At 45.5% G+C, this 19,931-nt stretch overlaps 1 protein-coding gene across 1 annotated transcript; it reads right to left on the reverse strand.

Annotated features, from left to right (window-relative positions):
- Positions 1–1,678: 1,678 nt before the first annotated feature.
- PCARE (photoreceptor cilium actin regulator) lies at positions 1,679–17,992 on the reverse strand. Its single transcript, XM_066595110.1, has 2 exons — positions 13,788–17,992; positions 1,679–2,335 (listed from the first exon to the last, which is right to left on the reverse strand). The coding sequence occupies exons 1-2, from the start codon at positions 17,729–17,731 to the stop codon at positions 2,206–2,208; spliced, it is 4,074 nt and encodes a 1,357-aa protein (XP_066451207.1). The 5' UTR covers positions 17,732–17,992; the 3' UTR covers positions 1,679–2,205.
- Positions 17,993–19,931: the final 1,939 nt, after the last annotated feature.

Below are 19,931 nucleotides of genomic sequence, written 5' to 3' on the forward strand. Positions count from 1 at the left end.
ACAGAAGGGTTTCCCACCAAAGATAGTTATCCCCTATTCACATAATAGGAATAAATGTCTGATCTCTGTGGGTCCAACCAAAGGGATCTGCAGCAACCCCTTAACTGACACACGCAAATTCCCCGTAAGAATGGAGCGCGGTATAAACGTGTGACCACCGCTGCATTCAATTCTATGGGACGGATGTGGATAGTCAAATGCATCGATCTCCACATGTCCCATAGAAGTGCATGGAACAGAGGTCACACATTTGCATCGCGCTCCGTTCACATGGGGAATTTGAGTGTGCCAGTATCTTTAAATATCTTTAAAACCCCTTTAATACTCATGGCAGCAGAGTGTTTGATATTACTGTATCCATCTATGCAATCCTATCTGATTGGCGATCTGTCTGGACTCCAAACCGATGAAGCGCTTTACTGATACAATGTAACAAACATTGAGCTGAAGTGAGATTTTTGTTGCTGATGTGTTCAACTCCCTGATGATTAACTGGACTGGAAACAATTGTAACAAACCAACTGCTGTGAGAAGTATTAGGTTTCCATCCTCAGGAAGTAAACCTTATTGTCCCCATTCACTGACAGCAAGCAGAAATCTTTAAAAAGATGGAAATTTAAAATACAAGGTCCATTAGAAGGTTGTAGAATTATACAGTCATCAAGCTTCATTCACATCACACTGGAGGACCCCTTTAAGACAATGCTGTACTCTTTTTGGGTGTTTCACTGTATGGATCCCGCTGCCCTGGCAGGACAACACGCTGTATTTTTGGCTGCCCTGGATGCTATTTTTGGATGACACTGAAGTGTAATGTGAAAGTAAAGCCCAGGTTAATAAGTGCTGCTGAAGAGTTGATGTAGAAGACATCCCTCACATGCGATATTCACACTCCAATAGAACTCCATGGTGCATGTTGGGGTGCCTGTAGTTGTGGAACAGTTACCACCAAATTATATTGGGCTGTGGCTCAATGGGGAAAATGAAGGTTTTAGGTTACATGATTTGCCCGACGCCTGCATTTTGGGCTGCGTTCTGTCTGGCATACACTTTAGGGGTTGCACGTTGCCACACACATCTGTTTCGGGTTGCATGACCTGTCAGTACTTGCCAATGCATTGCCTTGTTTAGGTGGCATTTTCATATAGGCTTTGGCACAGAATCCATGTGTGCCCCGCGCTGCAATCTGCATGCCGTTATCTTCTCTACTATCAGTGATGTGGTTCATATAACACGGATCTCTGCAGATATGCAATGAATACAGATGTTAGCCGCATGTTGCCAGGAGACCGTGGGAAATAGTGACATGAATTGGGCCTTCTTGCATTTTTTTCGTTCATGCGTGAAAAACGCAGCGAATACGCAACACAAACACACTGAAAGCTGCATTTTTCACAGACCCAAATTTCCGTCACCCGTGTGAATGGCCCCTTATAGTAGCTTTCTCTGGTCTCTGTCCTCCTGATCTCCGGCTCCACCAATCACGGTCATACAGCCCTCTGTAACAGTTCAGTTAATGCCCCTTCACCAGCGGGCGGCCGGCGAGGGGAGGAGCGGTCAGACAGAAGCTGCTAAGATTTCAGTCCTCCAGTCTGCAGCGACTTGGAAAATAATGTAAGCATAGAAATCAAACAATCAGAAAATTTTAATGAAACCAATTACAAAAACACAAGACACACAAGAGAAAAAGAAACAGAGGAGTGCAAAGGTAGCCTTTAAATGAAAACACCTTTCGGGGGCTTCTTGCCTGGCACACATGTTCGGTGGCATCTGGCCCAGCTTATATTTTGCGTTGCATGAACGGCCGGGACATTTTGGGTTAGATGTTCTGTCTAGCACAGTCTGCCAGGCACAGGCATTTTGGGTAGTATCTTGCCTGGTACACATTTTGGGTTGCACGGTTTACCAGGCACACTTGTGTGGGGATGCATGACTTGCTGCACTTGACAAGCTTGGGCTTAGGGAGTCTGTCAGCTTGAACTCTATGACATGCCGCCTGCAGTTTGGACGGTTGTGTTGGATGACAAGTGTCGCCCAGCAAGTCACAAGCTATCACCCCAATACACATACATTTCTATAACAGTCATCAGCGCATTTCTGTATATACATATAACACATTGATAATAGACAAGGGAACATCCCCAAATAAAGCACATTTCATTGGGAAGACCCCATCTTCAGGCTTGTAACTGGTAGGTGAGAGAGTCATTCCTTCTGGAGCCCCTGGCCCACTACACACAGCCCGGATTGTTCTGCCGTCTGGCCGGCGGCTCGGGGATCTGCTAAGCCCTGGCTGCTCGCGGGCTCGCTGTCCTTCTGAGTGGATTCCTCCACCCTGAAATGAGAAAAGAGGCTTATGGCTGAGACTGTAACGAGAGGTGACGTTATGATGTTAAGCATGCGGTGGTAATCGCATTATTAGACTCATATTGGTATGCATGTAATCCCGCGGCTGCAACATTTACACAACATGTTTTGCTTATTCCAGGAAACACCCTGCTAAAAGTCGAGCATAAATAAAAGGAGAACATGTTCAGACGACCGCCCCTTTAATAAAGTGCAACTTTTATTATTTTACATTGAGCATATTGTAGAGGATGCTGTCACTATGATCAGTGGGGGTCCGACCTCCAGGACCACCACCGATCCTGAGAATAAAGGGGCCGCAGCACTGATTTTATAAGCAGGTGATTCACTGTAATCACTGTATAACAACATTTTGCTACTTTCTGTTTGTGGCGCTTGATGTCCGGTTAAAAACCACACTTACAGCAAAAACTGCAGCCATATTGAAAACTGGAGCAACTAAATACACCCATAAGCCGGTATCAGAACAGCGCATGAGGGTCACATTTCTGCGTCCATAATATGGACTTGTGTCCCAGAATTTACTGACCAGAACTTGGGGTATTATAGGTCTTCATGATGCCCCAAGTTCGGGTCGGTAAACCCTGCGGTCAGGCTGGGACACAGAAATGTGACCGTAATATGCTGGTCTGTAACCGTTTGTAAAAGGCATATTCAGGTTAGTGGAGGAAACTACAAAACTGATAGATCGGTGGGAACCGCTGGGGCCGCTACTGATCCTGAAAATGGGGAACTTATGCCCCTCTTATTTAGCAATGCAGGATTGCTTCTCCCTATTTCCGTAATGTAGCAGCCAATGGGCCGCTGGTCGCACATGTGCGTCTCCATTCATTTCCGTGGAGCCTACAGATAGTCGAGTGATATGTTTGACTATTTTCGTCATTCCTGTTGAAGTGAATGCAGCGGTGCCGTTATGCTTCACTATCTCTGTCTGCCCCATTGAAATGAATGGAGCTGCGGCCGTGCATGTGCGATCAGCGGCCTGTTCGCTGCTACATTATGGAAGTAGACAAATGGATCCTACATTGCGAAATAGGGGGGACATGGGTACCCCGTTTTTGGGATTGGTGTGGGTCCCAGTGGTCGGAGCCCCACTGATCTATCAGCTTTTGCCCATCCATCAGCCACTCAGCTGTTTCCCCTATTGAAATAACATGAACGCTCAGCCAGGCCAAATGCAAATTTTAATGGTGGAATCTGGGGATTTTGTTTTGGTCCAACTTTAGCATCCTTGTAACTCTATCTGTAAATCTGGATGATTATGCTGATGAATGTCGATGCCATTGTATGGTGTAATAGCTCCAAAGTTTGGCAAAAGGTTGGAGGCTATGGAATTGGTGCGCTCAGAAAGTCTGCAAGCCCTCATTCAAAACTCCTGATATCAGTGAATATAATCTGACAAAGTAGCAAATATACACCGACATGCCTCAAGTCCTGGGATAGCGGTATGTAAACTGATGATGAAGTGGCGTTACCTCGGTGGGCCCGCTCAGGAACACCCATACCTGTATAACTGGTGAGGTGTTATCTTGTGAGTAAGGTTGAACACCGGCCAGCGTGCTCACGGTGAGGCAATGTGAATTATCGGAGTTGGAACGAGGCGTGATAATGGGTGCCAGACAGATGAGAGATTCCATTTACAAAGTTTATAGAAGATTCTTCGATCTGCAGTGTCACGTGTGTCCAGAATACGTCATAAAAGACATATCCACCCACAGTGGACAGTAGCCGCCCACGGGTGCTTAATGATCACGCCTGGCAGCATCTGACTAGTAATGTCCATGAGAAAAGACAAACTTTTCAGTGCAGGAGGCCACCACCTTGGGCATTGTGCCTCAACTGGGCTCATGAGGTTATAACTAGACCCTAGAGGACTGGCAAATTGTGGGTGGTGTTCTCATGGCATGCGTTGGGTTCACCTAAACAGATAATTCACCGATGTCCATTAAGTTTCACTGCTTAGTAAAAAATTTGCAATCCTTCATGGACTTCATGTACCCCCACATTGATGGGATATTCCAGCAGGATAATGGAATGTGCCATAAGGTCAAGTTGTCCAGGATTGGATGGAGGAGCATTCTGAGGAGTTCCTATGATTGTGCAGCCCGCACAGCCCCAGCCATGAGCCCAACAGAGCATTTATTGTATGCGGTGGAAGGGACCGTTCACACCTGAGATTCTGCACCTACACATACCACGGAGCTGTTGGTGGCTATCCAGACGGCATGGCTGAACATCCCTTCAGACAGCTTCCGTTCATATGTGAAATTGATGCCACGTCAAGTTGCTGCACTTCGTCGGGCAAGAGGGGTCCTACATATTAGGTCCTGTCCCATGACTCCCCGCATGTTAATGTATATGCAACACGTGTTAACAAGACACCAAAAGGTCCAATAGCTCAGACAGGACAGGAAGCTTATTGTAGTTGCCGCACATCAGGTGGGAGTTGTGAACTGCTGACAGATGTATATAGCTCACTGTATACACATGCTGTATGATAGCAGCAGGGGTGTTGGCTTCTTTCCTTTGGCAATTAACTACAACAATTATCCTCCAAGTTCCAACAAGTTTCCAGATAAATGGGGAGCGGTAGAGCGAGCGCAGAGGATGCTGCAGCGTACAGGAGTCCCATCAGGACTAATCTCAGCTTTTCATCACAACCAACAAATAAACATGATAGGGAGAAGCCTGGAAGCAGCCGCCCCTCACAGGGTAACCCTCCGTCCAGTGAGGGCGCCACGGCCAGCGATTACTATTGTGTGTCATCTAAGCTGGAGGATCTCACTGGATGCCGGACACCAGTCACCTCTTTCTACGAACGTGTTATATATACTGAATGGCCCCCTTGTCATAATCCCCGACCCTTTATAAATGCCCCATCCCCCTCATGATTGGCGCTTCCCTGGATGTAAATTCTCCCATGACCCCGGAGCATAAACTCATGTGACAAGTTTTCCATGGATCAGTTTTAGTGTGAATCCACATTAGATGGGAAAATACAGCGATTGGAGCGACTTCCAACGAGTCCGGTCATCGGTGCTAGACTAGCCGGGGTCTCACCGCCAACCGTAGGGGGTTTTCTCATGTAACGGTGTGGAGAGTATACAGAGAATGGCGCGATCAAGGAAAACATCCAGCGAAAGGGGATCCTGTAGACGGAAACAACTCATCACTGAAAGGGGTCGGAGGAGGATGTCAGGAATCGTTCTGACCAACAGGCTGCACAGTCAGCTGAATACAACGCTGGAGCTCGAACTAACGTGTCCGAACGCACAACTCGCCGTTCCTCCGCACGAATGGGATATAACAGCAGACGACCAGTTCCAGCGCCATTGTGTCTAAGGGAAACAGAAAGGCTCCAGCGGGCAAAAGAGCGCAAAACTTGTATCACTGAGCAGCAGAAAAACATGACCTTGTTAGGTGGATCCAGATTTCTGTTGCGCTGTGCTCCATCTAATTTGCAACAAGTACAAGAAGCTTCCTGTCCATGGGGGCCAATATTCCCGCAGTACGATTATATCACCTAGTTGGATCTCCACCAGGATGAATTGCTGCGCTGTTTTCCCCCTCTGGGTGGTTGGGTCGAGTTCAGTCATTCGCTTGTCAGTGGAACCTGCTGAAATTGGAATCCACCAACAAAAATTTTCCATCTATGTCTGGTTTTAGGTACAGAAGAGATGAACGGACTACAAGGCTGCGGGGGAACATCAGGCCTCCTGCGCATAACGTAAAATGAAGACTGTATAAGCTGACTCTGCGGGACCTCTTGGGGGGCTTTCACACGGAACGGAGTAGGACGCAGCGCAGATGTGGGATTTGTCAATTAGTTTGGATATTATAGCATTTTTAACTGTGGAATGTCTTGCGTTTTTTTCCATATACTTTAATTGCAGGATTACACCTACTGTGTGGTAAGGCTAACTTCACAGAGACGCGAATCACGGCCCGATATTGTGTTCACCGATATATGATATCCCCGTGAATGCAAAGCGTTTTTATATCAAAACTGCCTTGCATCACTTTGGGGAAGAAGCAATCCTCCGCGGCCGCTGTCAGCCGTGGCGGAGGATCGGGGGGGTTTCTTCCATTGTTTTCAATGGGGAAACTTTGCATTGCACCGCAAGGTTTCCCCAATGAAGAATGGGGTTCATATCTGTGCGAGACGTGTAGGAATCCACAACAACAATTGCACAAGATGTCCTTAACTTCACAGTAGAAAGCTTATCCGCGGTGAAATTTAATTTTGCGGTTTTGAAGTAAAAATGTGCAGATTTTAACAGGTGCGGAGCTCAAGCCCATAGGGAAAATATTGTGACTCAGAGACGTTTGCGTGGACTAATTCAGCCCCTTACCTGTGCACCTAAGACGCAGCTTTATCTGCTCCGTAGCCCACAATGTGTTCATGCAGATTTCGGTGCAGAACCTCCTGTGTCTTTAGGTGCGTCTCGCAGAAATATTCCGTAGGTGTGAAAGGTCCCTGAAAGTTGTGATCTTCAGTCCTGATCTGACGGCGGAAGACATTGCCGTCTCCTATGCACTCAACAACCTCCAGGCTAAATTTCTGCTAATCCAGCATGCAAACCCTTTTCCCATGTGTATATCCGGACTATCAGATCAATAAGGTGATAGCCGCATATATTTTCTTAATAAAAATGTATCCATTTATCTCCGTACATAAAGAACAATCCGACGTGTAACATTGAACTACAGACATCATTTAACACTTCGACCAGCGCCCAACCTCCTCCTCCGCCTTTGCCCCGCAATCTCCTGATTGACTTTGGGAGAAATTAGCAAAGCCATAAAGTAGTCGCTCAGTTTTACAATGCAGTCAGCGAGTGGCATAAAGTTTGTCGTTACCTAATGCTTTGATTCACAAACCTACTAAAACCGTGAAGATGAAAAGGCGATGCAAATAAGCAGATTTGCATATTAAAGAAACAAGAGGAGGAAGAGGGCGATTTGTCAAGAATATAGGTGGCCCTTAAAGTGATCTCTCAGGACCGAGGAACGGCGTGACGAATAATGGCGCATAAATCATTGGGAAGAATTATTCACGTGTAGTCAGAACTTTCTTTTTACTTGTGACTAAAAATAATAATCTCCCTGGCTGGTCATTAATAACCCCGACTGCTTGTCAGGGCAATTTACTTAATTACAGCACTCTGGTAGATAGGATGAAGTAAGCCGGAGGACGGCAGAAGGATCAGCAGGCGGGACTTTACCAGTCATTGCTCTAAAGTCAAAGGGGCACTCGTGCTTCACACTGGTCTTGGTACACCGCCCGTTGGTGTAAGATGTGACAAATGTATTAATAGGAGTGGGTCCCTAATGGCCGAATGCACATGGCCGGGTCAGATCCTGCAGTGGAATCAGACCCTGTGCCGGCCGGTGACTCCCCACGTACCTGTCTGGATTGGTCTTCTGTGTGCTGTGGATGTGCCGGCCAGCGCACATATGCAGTGCAGAGAATGCCGTGCCGCGGATCCGCGGGGATTTCGAAATCGACATTTTGGAATCGCCGCAGGTCGGGCGGCTTCCATTGACTGCAATAGAAGCCGTCCGTGTGAGTTCTGCACAAAAATAAAGCATGCTGCATTTCTCCCTCCGCGAGCAGAAATCAAAGTGATTTCCGCTCGTATGCGTGGAAGAATCATTTTACATTGCATGCTATAGACGGACACTGCAGCGGAGTCCGTGGCCAGATGCCCGCCGTGGATTCCACAGCAGAAATCCGCCCATATGCATTGGGCCTTGCACTTCGTCCCCTTTGTGACGCGGCCTATTTTGGTCCTAAGGACGCAATGATTTGGGGGGGGATTTTCATCTCCACTTTTCAAAGGCCATTATTGTTTTGCCTTTCCGCCGGCGTGGCCGTATGAGGGGCTTCTTATTGCGTGGCAAGCGGTAGTTTTTATACCATTTTTTGGGGGTACACATATTGCATTGCATAACTTTTCTTAATTTTTTCTTGGAGGGCAGCAACAAAAAAATACATTAATTCTGCCACCGTTTTTTTCTCTTACAGCATTAACCCTCTCATAACCGAGGATGATTGATGCGCGTGCGTCCAAGTCCCATTCTGCAATTCTAGTATTTGCACGTTGAAAAAATCATAACTTTTATTTTTCAGGCGACATATCTACATACGAGCTTATTGTCTGCGGGACGAGTTGTATTTTTAAACAATACCATTTAGACTGGCTTCACACAAGCGTACGCGTATTTATGCGTGCATTTGGATTATGGGTGTTGCATTTTTATGCGCATGTGCGTATTTTACTGTATTGTTTGTGCCTGCATGCCCTGCGTAACATACTGCCTTAAGGGTTTATTCACACGGGCGTATTTTTGCTGCGTATTACACGTGTTCATTTTGCCCGCATTATAGACGGTGAATAGAAGCCATTGATTTCAGCGGGTTCGTTCACAGAAGTGTGCGCTGTGCACGCATTTGCAAAAAAAAAAAATACACAGCATGTTCTAATTTCATGCACACGAAAACAGCACATATTGAAATAGTTAAACTTAATTAATTAGTGAAAATCAATTGGGGCGTGCTTGTGTGTATTTTTGAGTACGCAAAACGCAACGCCAAACACACAAATACACGGCGGAAATGCGCACGTAAATACACTTACGCTGAAGCCGGCTTTAATGTAACATATAAGTCCAGTTTTATACGGCCAAGAAAATTGAGCTCGATTTGTGTGTGTTGCGAGACGCAAAAATCTCGTGTGAATATGATCCCCAGCCTTTTGATTGGAGTCATACAGACGAGCGATGCGGTGCAGAAAACAATCGTGGCAGCCTCTTTTTGCGTTCCCTTGTTCTCAATGGGACTTTCAATGCCTTGCGTGGCTCTTGCATGCGGTGCGATGTGCGTGGGAGGTTTCCCACTGAAATCAATGTGAACCATTTGCATGTTGCGATGAACATTAGGAGGGGGTTAACAGCGGGGAGCGGAGTTTACACTTCAGTTTTTCATGACACGGGGTATGTAATGTTAGTGCTAAATTTTGGTTGACATGTTTTGTTTGTCAAAACAAACTCTAGAGAAAATTTGGAAAAAGTAGCATTTTTTTTTGCTTGTAAGACAGTCATAGCACACAAAATAGCTGATAAATTACATTTACCATATGCCCACTTTATGTTGGCACAATTTCTTAACCTCTTCCTGCCCCATGATGTACATCATGGAAGGGGTTACCGTAAAATACAGCAGGTGGATGGTGCGGGCTCGGGAGCTAAGCCTGGGCCATCCACAGCAGTAGCTGGCTGTAGCCGATAGTCAGGGTCCCACTGTAATAGTGGGGATCGCAGACAACACAGATTCCCGCCAGTAGCTGCTTTCATGCCGAGATCAATATTGATCGCAGCATGTACAAGGCTGACAGAGGGAGGGACCTCCCAATGTGATGTCATCGGCCCTCCATAATCCAATCTTTGAGGGCTGATGTGTTGCCATGACTTATAATGTGACAGAATCCAGATAATACCCTGCAGTAGGGGGATTATGTTCAAATCCCCAACAGGGACATGGAAAAGGGGAATAAAAAGAAAAAGTGAGAAAAAATCCATGTAAAAAACTAGGTAAAAAAAAAAGCCTTGCAAGTTCTCCTTACGACAAAGGATGCCGGTCATATTTCCTGATCTGATGTTCCAGTTTGACCCAGAGATGTTCAGTAGGGTTCAGGTTGGGACTCTGGGTATTATTGTATCTTGACTGGGGGGTGAAAAGGCATTCTGCGTCGGACGCTGCTGGCCCAGGCTACTAAGCAGGGGGGCGAAAGAGCTGTGAAGCACCTTCTACTGCAGCCCACTAACGGCCCCCCATGTAACTTACTGATGGCGGCTGCAGCAGGGAGGGCACCGCCGCGGAGGGAGGCACTGTCACAGCCGGCCGGACGCGCAGTGCAGCAGCACACCAGGAATCGCAGTGTGCCGCGGGACTGCAGCAGGATCGTTAGGCAGCCGGCTGGTGGAACAGAAGACACAGCCGGCGTCCGTCAATCAGCCCTCATCTTCCCTGCGTCTGGGAGGCATCACAGACAAGCAGCGGTGAGAGTCACTGGTGCACCCTGTACATTGTTTTTTGCTGGCCCTGGTGGCTTACAGTGAGGGTTCCTTTTCCTGTTATAGCTGATAATGTAAGCCTAAATGGAAAAGTAACCCTCACCCTAAGCCACCACAGCCGGCAATAAGTAATGCACACTGTGCTGCTAGGACCTTCTACGCTTGACCCTATCGGGAGCTAGGGGTGTGACAGGGGCGTAAAGAAACAATAATACCGGAACTCTGTGCTGCCAGTCCAATTGTGGGACATCCATATCCTCAAACCAACAATGTAACACAGTGTTAGATGTGTGACAAGGCTCGTTGTCTTGCTGGAAATATGGCCGACCATTCCCAGAGTATTGCCACATTGTCAGCAGCAGATTATTGTCTAGAATGTCAGGGTCACTTCCAGGTTTATGGCTCTTGTCATTACAATCAGTGGACCAAGACCATGCCATGTAACACATACCCAGACCATAACAGAACCTCTGCCGTACTTAACCCCTTAGTGACGGCCCCATTGCCTTTTAACGTCCTAGCTTGCTGGGCTTTAATCCTCAGGACTGTAAAAACATACTTGCTCTGAGGATTACAGCCCTGCAGGTGGACGTAACAGCCCCACGCTGTCGACTACTAGAGGTAGCTGACAACCTGGAGCTGCGTAGGGGAGCGACACCCAGTCACGCAATCGCCGCTATAATGGCAATCACATAAAAGTGTTTAAAAAAATGAAATATTCAGTTCCCCCCAAACGTTGGGTGCGTGCACAGAAGGGCTCGCTGCCCGGGAAATTTAAAGTCTCTCTGGCTCCCGGCTACCATGTGTAGCTGAGAGCAGAGAGGTATAACCGGGAGTCGCTGTATGCAGCTCCCGGTCACATGATCACTGTTATCCAATGGATAATGGCGATCATGTAAAGTTAAAAAAAAAAGAAGTTTAAAAAGTTTAAGTTTCATCTCCCCTCATGGATCATATCTGTGAGGGGAGATGAAATTACACACCTAAGACCCCCGAATTTATCCAGGGACCTTACCCCAGCTTCTGTGCACGTGCCTATCGCCAAAATGGCGGACGCATGCGCAACAGACGCGGAATGCCAGGGTAATTTAAAATCTCCCTGCTCCTGGCTACCAAATGTAGCTGAGAGCCTGGAGATTTCACGATGGGCCGCGGTACACGGTCCCTGGTCACGATTGCCGCTATCCAATGGATAACGGCAATCACGTAAAAGTTAAAATTTCACCTCCCCGAAGGCCTCGTGACGGATAATGGCAATCACATAAAAGTTTTTTGGGCCCCGTTGTGCAGCCAGGGCCACAATGGGTATGTCTCTGAACATGGGACAAACAGGGGTATTCTGTTGAATCATGATTAATTCAAAAACTGTGGGGTCAAAATACACAGTACACCCCTAAATGAATTTGTTAGGGTTCTCGTTTTCAAAATGGGGTCATTTGTGGAGGTTTTGTATCGGTTTGGCTGCTCAAGGGCATACAGATATAAGATTAGGGCCACAACGGGTATGTTTCTGAACACAGGACAAACAGGATATTGCAATTGAAAATGTGAAAAAAAATGTTTAAAAATTCAAAATTGTCCCAATTTTGGCGTTTTTAATAAATATACACAAATTTTATCAGTCTATTTTTACCACCTAAATGAAGTACAATATGTGGAGAAAAAAAACATTGTCAGAATCACTTGAATATGCAAAACCTTTATGGAGTTATTCTATGTCAAAGTGACACATGTAAGTTTTCCAAAATTTGGCCTGGTCATTAAGGCGCAAACAGGCTTTGTCACTAAGGGGTTAACTGTTGCACAACACACTCAGGCAAGTAGCGGTCCCCAGGACCCAAGTAGATCCATCTGATGTGAAGAAGGAGTAGTGTGATTCATCACTCTATAGAATATTCTTCGAGTGCTAAACTGTTCAATGACGACACTCCTTGCACCATTGTAGATGGTCCAATGCATCTACTCACCAGATGTTTGCAGAATGAAGGGAAATACCAACTGAAGTGCATCACATTTGCCTCCCTCTCCAATCCAGTAAAGGAGCCTCAGTCCCCGAAGCTGCAATCCCAGAAGATGAGGTGATCACTTACCATTAGAGATCAGCGAATCTACTCGGTTCGGGTGTTTTTGAACTGGAGCACCACTTTTTCCGAGTAACTCACTACTCGGACGAAAAGATTCAGGGGGCGCTCGGGGTGAGCGGGGGGTTGCGTGGGGGTGGGGGGTGGGAGAGAGCTCACCCCTGTTCCCCACTGCTACCCCCCGCTCCACCACGCCGCCCCCCGAATCTTTTCGTCCGAGTAGTGAGTTACTCGGAAAAAGCGGTGCTCGAGTTCAAAAACACCCAAACCGAGTAGGTTCGCTCATCTCTACTTACCATTCATTGTGTAGTCATCCTGCCACGAACGGCATGTAACTGCTGAAGCCTGTCATTGGTTTAGAGGTCATATGCACAATGAATGGCATGGGATCGCCTCATCCTCTTCCCAGATAGGACCAGAGGGGACTGGTGAGAAGAGTATGCCTTCATCTCTATTTTTAAACTTTCCCTATTTATATAATTTTTTTTTCTACTCCCAGAAAAACCCTTTAAGAAGTAACTTTAAGGCGAGTCGGAGGATCGACAAGTGTTTACCATTGTTTTCAGTTGGAAACCTTGCATGCTGTTCGATGTTTAACGGTCCCACTGAAAACAATGGGCGATGCATTCCGAGGAACATGCAAAGAGAGAGCATGCTGGGATTTCTTCCTGCACCCCATCGCTCATGTATCTGACCTCATTCAAAAGAGGTCATATCGCTGCATTTTTTTTTTACTCTCTGATGTTAAAAACGCATTGCACAAAAATCGTAAAGCACAAACTTTCGTTTTTAACATTAGAAAGGCCTATTAACATTTGCGTTAAAAAAATGCAGCGATATCGCGATCAAAAGTGTGAAGGCGCCCTCAGGGGACGTTCACACGTAATTTTGTGGTGCAGATTTGCACGAAAATCTACATTGTTTGGTGTGGAATTTGATCTACAGCAGATATCACTTTGAAGGGGTGAATTCTGCTGCAGATTAGTGGCAAGTATGGCATCAAAATCCACCAAAAAATGGATTTGATGCAATTTTTGTTGTGGAATTAGCAGGGATTTTCCACAAATCTGCATTATTCCACTAAGTGTGAACATATGGCATAAATTACTTGTAGAAAAACTGTCAGACTGAAACACACTCATGTCATGATCAGTTTAACTTGAGACGTTAGAAAGAGATCATCTGTTGTGAATTTCAAGCACCAATACACAGAATACGATAGTATTGTATAATCTCTTATAGCATTTTAGTCTTATTTCCTACCTGGTTTGCTGAAGAGTGAAGTCACTGACAGCATTAGCAGAGATGGATGTTGGAAGACGTAGCTGAACTCTTGGTCTTCGGTCAGAATAAGACCTCCGGACAAAAGGCTGAGGATTTGCTGCACTCATTGCAACTCTTCTGTGTTGGTCATCATATTGACGAATAGAGAAAGTGTGTCTCAGAACAGGACTCTGAACCTGGTCCACAACAGTTCCTGGCCTACTTGGGCCTGGTGGCGATGGAGGCTTGGCTTCAAATAAGGAAGAAGATGATGGGCAAAATATTGACTGTGCATTGCCAATCATTTTTGAAGAAAGATGTTGGTCCTCAGAATGGCATCTTAATCCTGTATGGGATGGAGAAACCGGAGGAGAGGGTGTAGAATAAGAAGGGGGACTAGGCTCATGACGAGTTTGTGGGGGACTTGGTAGCCTTCGATGACTTGGTGGGCTCTGTTGGTTTCGTAGAGGCATACTTGGCAGCTTACGTTGGCTTGGTGGACTCTGCTGTCTTTGTATTTGAGGGGGACTTGGCTGTCTATTCTGACTTGGTGGACTTTGTTGTCTTCGTATTTGAGGGGGACTTTGTTGTCTATACTGACTTGGTGGACTTTGTTGTCTTCGTATTTGAGAGGGACTTTGCTGTCTATACTGACTTGGTGGACTCTGCTGTCTTCGTATTTGAGGTGGACTTGGCTGTCTATTCTGACTTGGTGGACTCTGTTGTCTTCGTATTTGAGGGGGACTTTGCTGTCTATACTGACTTGGTGGACTTTGTTGTCTTCGAATTTGAGGAGGGCTTGGTAGACTACGTTGGCTTGGTGAACTCTGTCTTCCTACTTGAGGAGGACTTGATACCTTTCGTTGTGATGGGGGACTAGGCAGCTTTCGTTGTGATGGTGGACTTGCTAGCATCTTCTCATTAGGAGGACTTGATACTCTTGGAGTACTTGTGCTGGAGCTTTTCTGGACTACAGAAGAGGGTTGCTGTACAGGGTAATGAGCTTTTTGAGCAGTCCTGATAGTTGGCGGACTTGTTATTTTTCTAGCAGTTGGTGGAGATGAAGCGGCAGCTCTTGTAGGAGAAATTTTTCTTAAGATGACATTTCTCTGTAGTGTAGGAGAATATTGTTTTGGTTTAACCGTGGGTGTAACCACACACGGCTCTTTATTATCTTTGTCAGGGTTCACCGTCTCACCATCACCTGGATTCTGTAAATGGATTATTTTATGTGACTGCTTATACAAGGAGGCAGCATGTTCTATTTCATGTTTGTGCTGGAGGTCCATATATAATTCTTTACTGTTTGAAAGTTGATCAGGTTGCAAAGAGTATTTTCTAAGTCCGTTATTAACTAGACTGTCTTTCCTACATACCCTATCTTTGGCTATGTAGACATCAGCAATATTTTTGCTTGGTAACACATTTTTTATATTTATCGAGGTCTTAATTTTTTGAGACATGTGTGGTTGCATTGGGCAAATAAAGCTGGTATGTTTCTCCTGCTCATTGGCTGAGAGCACGTTGAAAGAATCATCCATAAGTATTTCAAGGGGAGGAGGTGGCAGGTTCTCAAAGTCTTCAGTTCCAGATTCTAGTCCCTCAGCTCTTTCCACATCATAAGGCTTTGAAGATATGAATAAATCAGCAGTAAGAGGACTTGTAGTGACATATGTACTTGGCTCAGTAATAGTTTCTTCTCCTGTTTTGTTATCCAGGGGTTGTAATCCTTTATAAGCTGGAATTGTGGGAGGAAGGACAGGAACTCCAAATTTTCTTGCACACCTAAGGGGTCCCAGAATTTTTACATTTGTGTTTTTTTTAGTGTCATCCACTGGACTAAATGTTTGGATGAGTTTCCGGACAGACTGCCGTGGAGATGCATTTAAACTGTTCAGCTTTCTCTCTGCCGCAAGAAACTGTTCTTCCTCCTTGGCATCTTGTGGCTTTAATGATGTTTCTAATACCTTATTTTCTGGTTTGCTAATTGAGTCCATTGCAATATTCATATTAAATTTTCTTATGGCAACTCTTTCCTGACTAGGTAAGATGTTGAAATTTTTAGCAAGACAGGCCTTTAGTTTGTTGGTGGAAGAATTATTACTAGAGACTATGCAACCACCATGTGAAAAAGACTTAACATTTGAATTTTGTGTTGTTTCTGTGTTTTTTGTCGATGAATATAGTTGTCCCAACTTTTTGCTGAGTTCTTTCTGTGTTCTTTGAAGTTCTAACAAGGTAGGGTCATCAGACTGACTTCTAAGTGATTCTGCAGATCGAGACCTTCTTTGCTTACAGGTTCTTCTGTTGCTCCCATCTGCAGTACTAGGCCTAACAATGGCTGTATTAACTTCTTCTCTAGTCCACACGTTACTTATCGATTTACCAGGAACAAATTTGATCTTTTCACTGATGGCTTCTTTCATTTTTAACGTCATCTCCTCATTTTCCAGGTTCTCCAACCATTTGGATGGATGTTTATAGGGACCCATGCCTGCTGGAGAAGTTAGGGGTCTTTGTGTTAAGGTGACGTAACTTGCTAAACTTTCATTATCGTCACTTTCATCACAACTCTCAGCACTGCTGGTTGATTCTTCTGATTCTGGATCAAGTGTACTATCTTCTAAAGTGGCAGAGCTACCTATTGAGCTCATTGAAGGGCTGCTCGACATTACAGTTTGTTTAGAAATACTTGTATTGTTTTTTTGTGCCCCAGATGAATGATTAGTATTTTTGTTTTGGGCAATTGTGCTCTTCAGATTCAGGTCAGACATCTTGTCTATATTGGATGACATTTGTTGTGCTGTTACAACTTCACTTGTTGCCAAACTTACTTGACCTGATGAGTCAATACTTGACCTCCTTCCCATCTTATCAGGAGATCTATAACCTCTCATAGATTCTGAATCACCACCAATTCCACTGTCTTCAGAATAAAGAGTTGTATCATTAGGATGGGGCTGCGCAGATCCTGTTGCCGCATCGTCCAAAGATTTGATCATCTTCAAGAGTCGCTCATCCCAATGTTCCTTTTGTTTCAGCCTTTCCTGAAATTTGTCAACAGCTGACTGCAATAAACTGCAGGAGTCTTGCAAGGCATTGGTGGTCAAAGAGGATACCGTTCCATTTAAGGATTGCATTTTATTAATTGTATACTGCAACAACTGCTGCAGTAGATCCGGTTGTTCGGCAGGATCTACTTTTCCAGAAGGCCAAGTAAGGTTGCATCCTAGAGCTTTTAAAAGTTTTTCTCCATCTTCTGCAATTTCTTCCAAGCATTGATTGATATCCTCAAATCTCAGGGCCATGAAGCTAATCATTTGCTGCATGACAAGATGAGTCTGGACTGCTTGGTTTGCCATAGAAATGACAGCTTCATATTTTGAAAGATTAGGGTTCAGGAATGCATACGCATCCTGGTGAGCCTTAACGAGCTCCTCCGGGAAATCAACCTTTTTTTCCACGTCAGGAACAACCGCTTGGTTTGTTTTAGCATGTCGACTATGTTTACCAACCCTTTGACTTTTTGTCCTCCTCTTTCTCCTTGAATTTCCCTCTAGTTGCACTGTTCCCGACATCTCTTGCTCTGAACCAGTTGAACTATGTTTTCTTATACTTCTCCTCTTTTGGTATGTTAAATTAACCATTCCTTCATCAGCAGTGCCAGGTTTTTCATACTTCCCTTGATCATGAGAGAAAGATCCATTTTGAGAAAGTCCAGCAGGGCCATTGGAAACTTTTCTCTCCAGCTGACTAGTCTGGTGGTCCCCTTTTAGCATCCAACTTTTCTGCTTAATTTCTTCATTTTTACTGTCCGGCAGAGGGGCTGTAATTCCATTATTTTCGTGATCAGGAGGAAGAAGCTCTTTGCTTCTCTTTAGTGGTTTAGCTGCATTTTTTGCAAGAATTTGAATGATCCCATTATGAGAAGGTGTGCAACCCATCCTGGACGCTGTATGTAAACGTTTAGCAAGTAAGTAAATAGTCCTTACATTTTGGCTTGGTCTGATGCTCCAAGATGATGCTCCATTATCTCACAGGTAAAAAAAAGTCCTCTTTCAAAACGGAGAACAAATATACGATTCTCAGTAGCTGCAAACAGGCGTAAGAGCTCTGTTGGCTGTAGGTAGATGTCTTTCAGTGCTTCTCCTCTGTCTCCATTGACAGATGTCAAGTGGAAATAGGATTTGTGGCTTACTGGATTAAACATACTTTATCCTACGAGCAACTATCTTTCATTGGAAGAAAAGAACATGTCAATTATTGTAAAGTCTGTCACTAAGTTTTCTACTGGGGGAACATGTTAGTAAAAGAAATGAAAGCAGACTAATTCTGAATTTCCAAGGAAAATTGATTTATGTAACGGAATGCGCAAAATACAGCTCCACACCGCGAGGAAAAGAACACATCTAGACCTTATTAGGCTAAATGGCCTTTTAAATTGAGCCATGGTAGTGTCCCACGTGCAAAGAAGTCTGCCCTGCAGGCGCAAAAGTTGCATTACAATGCACCGATACATGCGCAAATCTACCTTGTTCATAGCACAAATACACTGCGCTGAAGGTGAGCATTTGCGCTCACATCTGCGTGAAGGAGCCCTATATGTACACCTATATGCACAAAATTCTACCTTCATTGTTCAAATTGTTGTGCTTGCGGTAATAATAATAATCTTTATTTGTATAGCGCCAACATATTCCGCAGGGCTTACAAGGACAGGGGGAATACAGAAAGACAAAAGTACAAAAATTACAGAACCACGGTTACATGAAGTAATCAATTTAAGGAAACAGTAGGGGTGAGGATCCTGCTCCAACGAGCTTACATACTACAGATAATAGGGTGATACAGAAGGTAAAAGGGGCTGGAAATGTGCACGGTATGGCGAGGTGGAGAGTGAAGGATGCTATACACATAGACAAAGGTCAGACATTAAGCCATGTGACGGCAGAAACGGTATGACTGCGGGGGGGGGGGCAGTTGATGGTGGCTAGCAGGGAATTGCAGTCAGTTGGTCAGGGAGCATGTTATCATGCGGCATCCAGGGGGGTTTGGTTTAGGAGATATATGGTATGCCTCCCTGAAGAAGTACGTTTTGAGAGCATGCTTGAAGTTTTGTGAGTCATGGATTGCGCGGATAGCCTTTGGTAGTGCGTTCCAGAGGACTGGTGCTGCTCTGGAGAAGTCTTGGAGGCGAGAATAAGAGGATTAAATTAAAGGGGCACTCAGTCTGATTTCATTAACAGAGCAGAGGGCGCGGGCTGGGTGATGGATTGAGGTGATGGATTGAGATGAGGGAGGCAATGTAGGGCGGCGCAGCGCTGTGGAGAGCTTTATGGATAAAGGTAGTGAGTTTAAATTGAATTCTGTATTTAACGGGCAGCCAGTGCAGCGACTGGCACAGGGCAGAGGCATCCGGGTAGCGGCTGGACAGGAAGATGAGCCTGGCTGCCGCATTCAGGATAGATTGGAGGGGGTAGAGTCTGGTGCAGGGGAGGCCAATCAGCAACGAGATGCAATAATCGAGGCGAGAGTGGATGAGGGCAACTGAGCGTTTTTAGCGAGTCCGCGGTGAGAAAAGATCGGATTCTTGCGATGTTCTTGAGGTGCAACTGACATGTTCGGGCAAGAGATTGGATATAGGGGGTAAAGGAGAGATCAGCTTCGAATATGAACCCAAGGCAGCGGGCATGTTGTCTGGGAGTTATGGTGCCACACAATGAGATGGAGATGTCAGAATGAGGTCGGTTAGTAGAGGGCGGAAACATCAGTAGGTCAGTTTTAGAGAGGTTTCGGTTTAGGTAGAGAGAAGACAGTGTTAGAAACAGCGGACAGACAGTCAGTGATGTTTTGGAGGAAAGGTGCAGAGATGTCATGGGAAGAGGTGTAGTCAGCGTAGAGGTGGTTTTGGAGACCAAAACTCCTGATGGTTTGTCCAATAGGGGCTGTGTAGATGGAGAAGAGGAGGGGGCCAAGGACCGAGCCCTGGGGGACCCCAACAGCAAGGGGAAGAGGAGGGGAGGTAGAGCCAGCAAAGGAGACGCTGAAGGAACGGTCAGATAAGTAGGAGGAGAACCAGGAGAGAGCAGTGTCCTTTAGGCCAATGGAGCGGAGCATACTGAGAAGTTTGTGGTCAACAATGTT

Source organism: Eleutherodactylus coqui, chromosome 3 (assembly GCF_035609145.1).
Source record: "Eleutherodactylus coqui strain aEleCoq1 chromosome 3, aEleCoq1.hap1, whole genome shotgun sequence".
In the NCBI taxonomy this organism is placed as follows: domain Eukaryota; kingdom Metazoa; phylum Chordata; class Amphibia; order Anura; family Eleutherodactylidae; genus Eleutherodactylus; species Eleutherodactylus coqui.

Bases quoted from the DNA above. Each gene is read 5' to 3' on its own strand.
- PCARE (XM_066595110.1), bottom strand. From the start codon at position 17,731: ATGGGTTGCACACCTTCTCATAATGGGATCATTCAAATTCTTGCAAAA. The intron at 2,336-13,787 runs GTAGGAAATAAG...TTCTCATTTCAG, and splicing joins TTCACTCTTCAGCAAACCAG to GGTGGAGGAATCCACTCAGA.